The 8,648-nt window shown below is 42.0% G+C and overlaps 1 protein-coding gene and 1 long non-coding RNA gene across 4 annotated transcripts in view; one reads left to right on the top strand and one right to left on the bottom strand.

The window, feature by feature from the left end:
* Positions 1 to 1,251: 1,251 nt before the first annotated feature.
* On the bottom strand, positions 1,252 to 7,278 carry capsla (calcyphosine-like a). The gene is made up of 6 exons (XM_088622300.1): positions 7,118 to 7,278; positions 6,025 to 6,109; positions 5,005 to 5,182; positions 3,924 to 4,133; positions 2,531 to 2,659; positions 1,252 to 1,441 (listed from the first exon to the last, which is right to left on the bottom strand). The coding sequence occupies exons 2-5, from the start codon at positions 6,105 to 6,107 to the stop codon at positions 2,558 to 2,560; spliced, it is 573 nt and encodes a 190-aa protein (XP_088478426.1). The 5' UTR covers positions 6,108 to 6,109; positions 7,118 to 7,278; the 3' UTR covers positions 1,252 to 1,441; positions 2,531 to 2,557.
* A 136-nt stretch (positions 7,279 to 7,414) lies between these two features.
* LOC148639091 (uncharacterized) overlaps positions 7,415 to 8,648 on the top strand; it is a 104,552-nt gene continuing 103,318 nt past the window's right edge. Inside the window, exon 1 of one of the 3 annotated variants that reach the window (XR_015930883.1) lies at positions 7,415 to 7,530. This is a non-coding gene — a long non-coding RNA (uncharacterized LOC148639091). Of the gene's footprint in view, positions 7,557 to 7,722; positions 8,103 to 8,648 lie in introns of those variants that run through there. The other 2 variants (XR_015930882.1, XR_015930881.1) reach the window with 2 other exon arrangements.

Raw genomic sequence — 8,648 nt, 5'->3', positions numbered from 1 at the left:
TATTGACATTTAAGAAAGAAGGAGAGTGTGAAGTTGGAAAGACAACCATCAATGAGGCACATTGCGTGTAGGAGAGAGCCTTGTGAGTTTATTTCACAGCATGTTAAATGTACTGTTGGCGTTTTTACAGTTGGAATAAATAAACTGGACTTTCTTCTGTGTATAGAAATTTAAGTAACAAATGACCATTCTTAAATGTTGCACAATCCTAAAATGCTAATAAATGACCATTTGGCACTAGCTGTGTAAGATGACCGTGCGCGTTGTCTGTTTCCTACTTTTTTCCCCCGAAGAAAATGTTCTCACAACTTCCAAGACAAAACCGGCAAAGGAGATATTCTCAATGCCCAGTAGGGGGCTCCACTGAGAAAACATTCGACACTACAAGCCGTCAGAAATCCGGTTGATGGGAATTTACAGAGTCGGTGGCAAACCATAACTCTTTTCCTACCTGCAAACCCCTGTAAGCACTCTTAAATCTGATCATTTTTAATCGACAAGAATAAATTCTGTTTTCCTTACAATAAAACTGACCAAAACCCAAAATGAATGAATTAAATAAGTTCACACTTCAGCCAATTCCAATTTTTAAGTAGCACTTAAAAGCAGGCTTGAGTTTTCAATGTGTTTATAGTTGCATAATGCTTTAATAAAACACCTGCGTTATTTCTGCTAAAGTACATGTTTATGGATGAATGTCTTCAGAATGAAGAGTAAAACAGTGTGTGTGTGTGTGTGTTCATAATTGTTCAATCTGCTAAACGCTAATATCACAGCTGTAATGCTAATTCTCCAGCAAGTGTAGAAAATGTGGTTATTCTTTTTAAACTCACTTTTGAAGTAACGGTGATTTAATGAACCGGAAGAGATAAGGGCCAGGCGTTTACCAGTCATGTTGAGAGATCTGCTCGGATCAGTAATTAGAAATGAGTTCCTTGAGCTGAATGGTCTACTCTCCGTTTTTAATATTTATTTTGCGGGATTTTTTTCCGCCATACTCTATATGGAAAAACAGAATCATTAATCACAGGTTGTCACTTGGAGCACATAAGCACCGAGCCACAGAGTACAGCTCACTCGAGTCAAAAAACAATCCTTAAACGTTTCATGTTCTTGAGCTCTTAATATTTTCACTGCAAGTGGTTTGCTTCCACGAAGGAAGCACCGAGAGGTAAAAGAGGGTATAAAAACTCTATAAAACATGCAAGCGAGTAAACAACACCCAATTATGTCATTTTGAAAAGGACCGAGTTGAAGTTGACAGCTTTATTTAAACCGTTCATATAGCTGCAGGCACTTGTAACAATACAGCACGATCGTAAGAATGCAAGGTGAACAGAACAATGCAAGATGAAAGGGAGGCAGATTAAGCTCACAGTCCCCAGCTGTTCTCCGTAGGTAGGATCAAGTAATCGTGGTTGTCGACGGAGGGCTTAGACACCTGCAACAGAGAGAAAAGTGTTAAGTACTCCACTCGTTCTGTCTGCAACGTCAGTAAATGAAAACAAATGGATCCACAGAGCAGCCCTTCAGATCCGTTTGCTGAGGAGATGTGCTAATTATCTTTGCCAGGACGGCTTCCCCGGCCTCTCTCCAAAAGCATTTCAGCAGGAGAACGATATATGATATTAAATGAAGGTGATTGTGAACTCAAATGCAGTGCAGGTTTCATGAAATCCTACATCCCAAGTCCGTCGTCCTTGATTTATACAGTGATGAAGGCTCCCTAACGCAGTTCCTGAAGCGAGGTAATTTTGATAAACTGTCTTCTTCCGACACACATTACAATCCGCCATTTAACTGGAGAGATCAGGGAAAACAAGAAAACTTTGCAAAGAACCGAACTCCGAGCTTTGAATCAAATCGATTCTAACGGCGTCGCCTACCGCGGAGAATTTAAGACGAAATGCACAGCTGGTGTGAATTATTCAATACAATTATTTACCATCTCTTTAACATGCAGCATTTTTTTCCTAACGAAGACTACAACATTCTAACGGGTGCCAACTGGAGCAAGATTCAAATACGTCCCTTAAAATAGAACGGTGTGCAAACATATTGTATCAATTTTAATTTAGATTTTAGTGCATTCATTATTTAAACCACGGGTGGATGCAATTATCTTTGCGCAGTAGTAGATCATTTACTTCTAGGTTTGGATGCATTGCTTCCAGCTTTGGGACTTTTGAATACAAGCCATAAATCTATTTTATGCCTGGGTGCTGTTGTCATTGTTGCTCTGCACATGTTTCTCAACTGACAGCCCAAAGTAGCAGATATGTAAGTATAACGGCACAGTCATGCTTCGGTTTTCCAAAGCGGGCAGACGAGTTTGGGTGCTATTTCACGGAATTGCTTGCACATACACGCAAAGCAGCACCGCACGGCCCTAGGGTGACTAGCGGTGAGCTCAGATACGAGTGGCAACTCGTCAGCATCCAGCGCTGTGAAACAAGACCACTGCAGCATCTGCGCTATATAATCTGAGCAGTAAGGAAAAGGGGAGATGGGGAGAGGAAACTGAAGTCACCATTCCAGCAAAGGGTGGGGGGACGTTCTACAGCTTCCAGGCGTTTCTCATCATCTCCAGAAAGTAGCTGTCACTGTCGATAGAAGCACTCACTCCGCTGTAGTAATTCGTGAACTCCTCCAAGGTGACCTGCAGGCGGAGACGAGCTCGATCAATTGAAAAACACACCAGTGAGGTATAAACCTCGCACAAAATGCAAAACAGCTCAAGTTGCAGAGAGGGCGTGCAAAATCACAGAACCGCAAAAAAAAAAGGTCAAAGGAGAGGAAGAGAAAGGAAACGGAGGCTGAAAGGACACTGTCACCAGATGCAGAAAGGGCGAGGCTTCAGAGGAATGAGCTGCGTACAATTGCGTTTCGTACAGACGTTCGCGAAGGTTTTGAAAAATGAACAGAACGGAAGAAATCGTTCTCATTCCCCAAACGCATCCATCCGTGAGCTTTAATGAAAACGTGTTTCAAGAAATAAGCGGAAAAGTGGCACGGTGTTGACGCGAACCGCTGTCTTTCAGAAAACCCCGGGTTGGGCTGAGCGTGAGGCGAGCCGGACAGGCCGTCATGCGCCCTTGAGCGTAACCCCGATGGCCACTTCACCCGGGATTAAACTGTTCTGTACCGGCGTGCCATGGACAGAATTTAACTATTGTTTTGGAAAAGACACAAACCGGTTTACAGTTTTCACAGAAGCCAGAGGTGCACATAAAAAAAAAAATCTTGAGGTTATCAAGGCTCACAAGGGGACCGTTAGCAAAAAGTAGAACAAAGCTGCTTGATAGACTTCCCAGTGTTGAAAGTGAGGACGTGCACCATTTGTGTGTGTTCTGCCCTAAGGCGTCTATTTGGCAACGCGTCATGTCCGTAGCAGTAACGCAACATTCAACAGCAATCAAAACAGAAGCCACAGCTTAGAATCGCACGAGTCGCCGCTTTTATTCAGGTTGCTATTTAATGTACTGTAAATAGCAGCCGTGAGACAATTTGTGTTTTTTTTTAAACCATGAGACTTAAATGCAAAATGAAAGAAATGGCTAATGCAGGGGACATGAACTCTATCCGCTAGAGTCAATGAATGGAGAGCACAGGTCTTTAGACACCTGGAGTTTGTTTCGGGGTTTTCCGTTGTCAGGACGACGCCTCGTCTTTACCTGAGATTCCAGCCCTTAGCCAGAAACCACTAACTCCGGACAGAAGTGAACCCGCCTCAAAAATACCTGGACAAATGCGTTACAGCAGACAGAACACACCCGAGGGTCCATCATCCCGCACAAAGCCTCTATCAACCGCCATTTCTATTGGCGTCTACTAAAAGAATAACCGTCTGCAACAAAGAAACCAAGATAAAAATAACTCTGTGAAGAGACGCGGCTCGTACGTCAGTGTCATCCCTGTCATACCTTGCCGTCTTTTTCGTACGGGGAATCAAAACTGTCGAGGAATGCTCTGAACACCTGCTCCTGCGTCCACTGCCCCGTCTTGTACTTGGGGTGGTGGCTCGCATTGTAAACGCTCTGCAGGTCTTCAATGGTCACCACGCCGTCCCCAGTCCTGTCCAGCTTACGAAACGCCTCTGCAATCACCTGTTTTCTGGCGCTGGACATGGGAGGCTGTGGGAGTTAAAAAGATCAATTGCATATGTAGCCGCATCAAATGACACCAGGTTGTTAGATGAGGACAGCTCAGGGGTTCAAACAGCGAAGTCACAGCTTGCCATTCTGGGCCAGCTCCTAGCTTAACCCAAGAAAAATAATTTATCTTCTGCTAAAGCCAAAAAGGATTTAACACATACAGCTGCATTCACAACGCTTTCGAAACAATAGCTTAGTATGTGCAAAGCTCTGGAAACAATTTGTGGAACCCAGTTGGTTATTCAAAGTTATTACATAATCACCCAAAGTTATTATGTACTTATGATCCATTGGGACCCCTCAAGGTTATAGAGGTGTAATTACTTTATCTAATTCCAGTTTATAACTGCACAATTATAGGCACCTTATGGCTTGAACCTTTAATATTTCATTACATTTAGTGCTTCAGATTTGGAAAGAATTTCATGTAACATAACTTATTTCTAGAGAGATGCTTGTTTAATTCTCAAAGCCAAATGCAGAATCTTTCTGTTCTAACACTAGTCAGTCAGTTATTAATACAGGTATTTTACTTACCTTTTGAAGCAACCTTAAGTTACACATAATAAAACGTGTTAATACCGCACATGCAGAACCTATCCTAATCCTTACAAACATTTTGCATCTGGCATACCTATGCCATAAAAGCAGGGATTGGCTCTTAAAAATATTTTTACTCCTGAATTTTACCTGGGTAAAAAATTGACTTATGACAGTAAATCAGAGACCCATTTACTGTATATTAGAGTCACTGGAGAGAAGCACCTAGATCATTACAATGGGATTTGAACCCATGACCCACAGGTGAAAGGTCATCACATAAAAACCAGTGGCTTGTCTTGCCACCCACCCTGAGAGCTTGGAGAAACTCGTCAAAGTCAATGGTCCCGCCACCATCCTTGTCTATGAGGCTGAAGATCTTGAGGGCCTCCTCCTTGTCCATGTTCACCCCATACTCGTGCAGCCCTTTCAGGAACTCCTTGAAATCCAGCGTTCTGCTGCCATCGTCATCCATGATGCGGAAGGTCCTGAAATGAGGACGTAGATGCCTAACGACTGCCTGCTCTTGTTCCACCAAAACGGTCTGGTTGTCTACAACCAGTCTTCCCTTTAATCGATCCATCCACTTTCTGACCGCTTCTTCCACTTCAGGGGGTGCTAGGCAGCCAGAGTCTATCCCAGCAAACACTGAGTGCAAAGCAGGGTCCTGCCTGGGCAGGACACCAGTCCTTCGCAGACACACCCACTCACACCAGGGCCAGTTTTCCCAGAAGCCCATAAGCCTACCGGCGTGTCTTTGGACTGTGGGAGGCAACCCAGATGAATACAGAGAGAACATGCAAACTCCACACAGATAGTGGCCTGGGAACTGAACCCAAGTCCCCTGCACTGCAAAGCATCAACCACTGTGCTATCGTGCCACCTTCTTACAAGTCTGATTACAATGTTTAGGCTTGGAAATATTTCAACTTCATACATCCTTTATACACTGTTCTTTATTTACAGTAAGATAAGTATAGCTTTTAAGTAGTGGTAACTAACTACATTAGGTTATTCCATAATATTAATTTATTTTCAACTTGCAGAACACAACTGAAGACATTTTCTGCCCTAGTCTTATTCAGAAGTCAGACTGTGAGCAGTATTGGGGTTTAAGCCCAGTATTAGAGGGGTTGTAGGGTGTTACAGTCAATCAAGTAGGCTGGAGTTTAACTTCTACTGTTTTTGCTGGGAATGAGCTGCAATAACCCCAGTACTTTAACCCGTGTTAGCAAAAAAAGCCTACAGATTCAATGTCTACAAACACAAATCACTGAACCTTTTTGTTTGTTTGTTTAATTTACTGTATTACAGATGTCGCTGAACTTGCCTTCCTAAGCCCTTTATCCCCGCAGAGCCCTTGGCCAGACACTGCAATCGGAGCTTCTCAATAGGGTCCGTGGACTGGGCCATTTCTGGGGCAGGTCGCGCGGTTCCGGCCATCGCGACGTCAGGAGGTACCGGCACAGCAGAAACACGTGCCGGCGCGCAGAGAGAGAGAGACACACATACACACAGAGCACAAAGGATTAGTCACAGACGCGCTTTCGACTGTTCAAGAAACTTTCCATCGTTTAGAAGCCCGCGTACTCTTTCAGAAGACATAGATTACCCGTTTGCCTGCATGGAAATAAACAAGTTTCAATCATTACAAGAAGAAATGCTGTTTGCCAGCAAAACACGTGAAGAAAATAACAACATGTATTATCTGTCTTTTTGAAAACTGTATTTCTTTATCATTACTGGTGGTCCACTGCCATCATAGTGTTTTTTTTTTAATTTCCATTCTGTTGCTGCTCTTTATTTTTAATGTTTATAAATGCCGTAAATTCCGTTTGTGAACGCCTATCTTAGATCGTGTCGGCGTCAGGTCAGATTCGTTATGGACACCACACGCCGACTGTACATAGCAACTGCCGCAGTTAACTAAATAAAAACGATTCCCTCATGACCGTGTTCTTTCCAAACGACATCAAGCGCCTGTTCTAAAATCAGATTAAATGTACAGTTGTTATTAATAGCTATTTTTAAAGAAATGCTATTAGCACGAACTTAAACACCCTCATACGAATACGAACACAATTACAGTAGTTCGAATTCTGCAGCACAGCACCCGAGGAAGTTAAACTTCATTGCACCACCAAAAACTAAAACCTTACAAATGAAATATTAAACATTTAAGTTCTTAAAATGTTTAGCACATATTTTATTGTCTGTGGATATTTAAGCTACACATAAAATATGTTATGTACACAAATGCGTACAAACACACAGTTTATGTAGAAGATTTGTAAATAAAACAACCTGATAACATCATGTAAATTATTAAACAAACTAAATATGTTGCTTTTAGTTTAAATCACGCAAGATGTACCAAGTAAGTTCTGTTTAATAAAAGATCTGATTTTATATTTGCACCTTACCGTTTCTAATCTTTTCACTCCTTTGTCTTGTTAAAGGTGTGCTTCACCTGTCTTGTAGTTCAGCCCTCGAGTTAGTGCACCTGGTCGCCTTGGCAACAACTGTACTTTCCTACTTCCAGGTTAGACCCATTTTCTCTTTTCCACCGCAGACAGAAAAAAATGAGATGGTGTTCTTAGTAACGTAACAGTGCTGCGGTCCTGGGTTCAATTCCAGCACTGTGGGTCTATCTGTGTGATGTGTATGTTCTCCCTGTGTTCTCTCACAGTCCAAAATTACTGGTAGGTTAATTGGCTTCTGGGAAAATTTGCCCTGGGGTGATTGTGTGACTGGCGTCCCAGCCAGAGTGTACCCCGCCTTGCGCCCGTTGCTTGCCGGACTCCGTCTCCCCCACGTCCCTGAATTGGAAGAAGCGGTAAGAAAATGAAATACTGTTGCTTGGTAAGGAAACATTACATAAATGCTGCAGAAAGCCGGGTGGTGTGACCAAACCAAACGATTTGAGGGCTCCTTTATTTACCACGTTACTGAACATGACTCGTAATGCTTGCGAGGCTTTTGTTTTGGGAAAACATACATTGTTATATCTTCTAATGTCGTTCTCCAACCAGTAAGTTCATTCAAACGTCCAATGCATGAGTATTTGGTGGTCAAAATGTTATTTTCACACCTGAGTGAATCTGAAAGTAGAAGCTGTGGACGTTTGAAACGGTTTAATATTTAACTGGTGTGCATAGATTTGTAGTGACGAGCGCAAAGGTTACTTTTCCAGCTCTCTTTGGTACCACTAGAAGTTGCTTTATTCCGTAGACGCCTATAAATGGATTAAGATCATGTAACATTGTAAAACCCGTTCAGATGTTACAGCAACAACAGGAAACAAAGGCGTAAAACGCAGAAAGAAAAATAATTTGTGACGCAGAAAAAAAGTTACAGAAGACGAAGAACTAAAACAGCAACACGTTTCACCAGGCCCTTACCACTAAGGTGAAATCAAATGTTAAAAAATAAATAATAACCTTAAACGTGCAAGATTTTTGTTTTTCAAAAACTCCTGGATGTCACATGGTATTGTAGGAACTAAATAACTTTCTAATGATTAAACACTTCATTAATGTGTTTATCGTTCTGTGTAAAAAAAAAAGTTTGGGTACACAACTTTAAACATCTGTTTTAAAAGCTTATATGTAGCAGCTTTATGGCAAAATCTGAAAACACCTGGTTCTAGTAATATTGGATATTTATTGCTTTTCTGTTTCTTGCGAGCATGAAGTGCTCTCTGGAGCTCTTTGTAACGCCATTTGTTACAGACGAGCTGAGGAAATCCGTTCTGTTGCCATAAAGTGCTTTTTCAGCCCAAAAAGCCTTATGAAATTAGCAAACCGGGGATGAGACTTAAGAGAATCGCAGAGAAAAAGCGAACGGCTCATATTATTGATCTGTTTTAAAAAAGAAGGGGGTGTCCTAACCTTAACGGTGCTGTAGCTCTATGGAAGTAAATATATATTAATTGACGTATTTGCTTTCACAGTC

Source organism: Lepisosteus platostomus, chromosome 27 (assembly GCF_059453375.1).
Source record: "Lepisosteus platostomus isolate fLepPlt1 chromosome 27, fLepPlt1.hap1, whole genome shotgun sequence".
In the NCBI taxonomy this organism is placed as follows: domain Eukaryota; kingdom Metazoa; phylum Chordata; class Actinopteri; order Semionotiformes; family Lepisosteidae; genus Lepisosteus; species Lepisosteus platostomus.
This window is presented reverse-complemented; position numbering and strand designations above follow the sequence as displayed.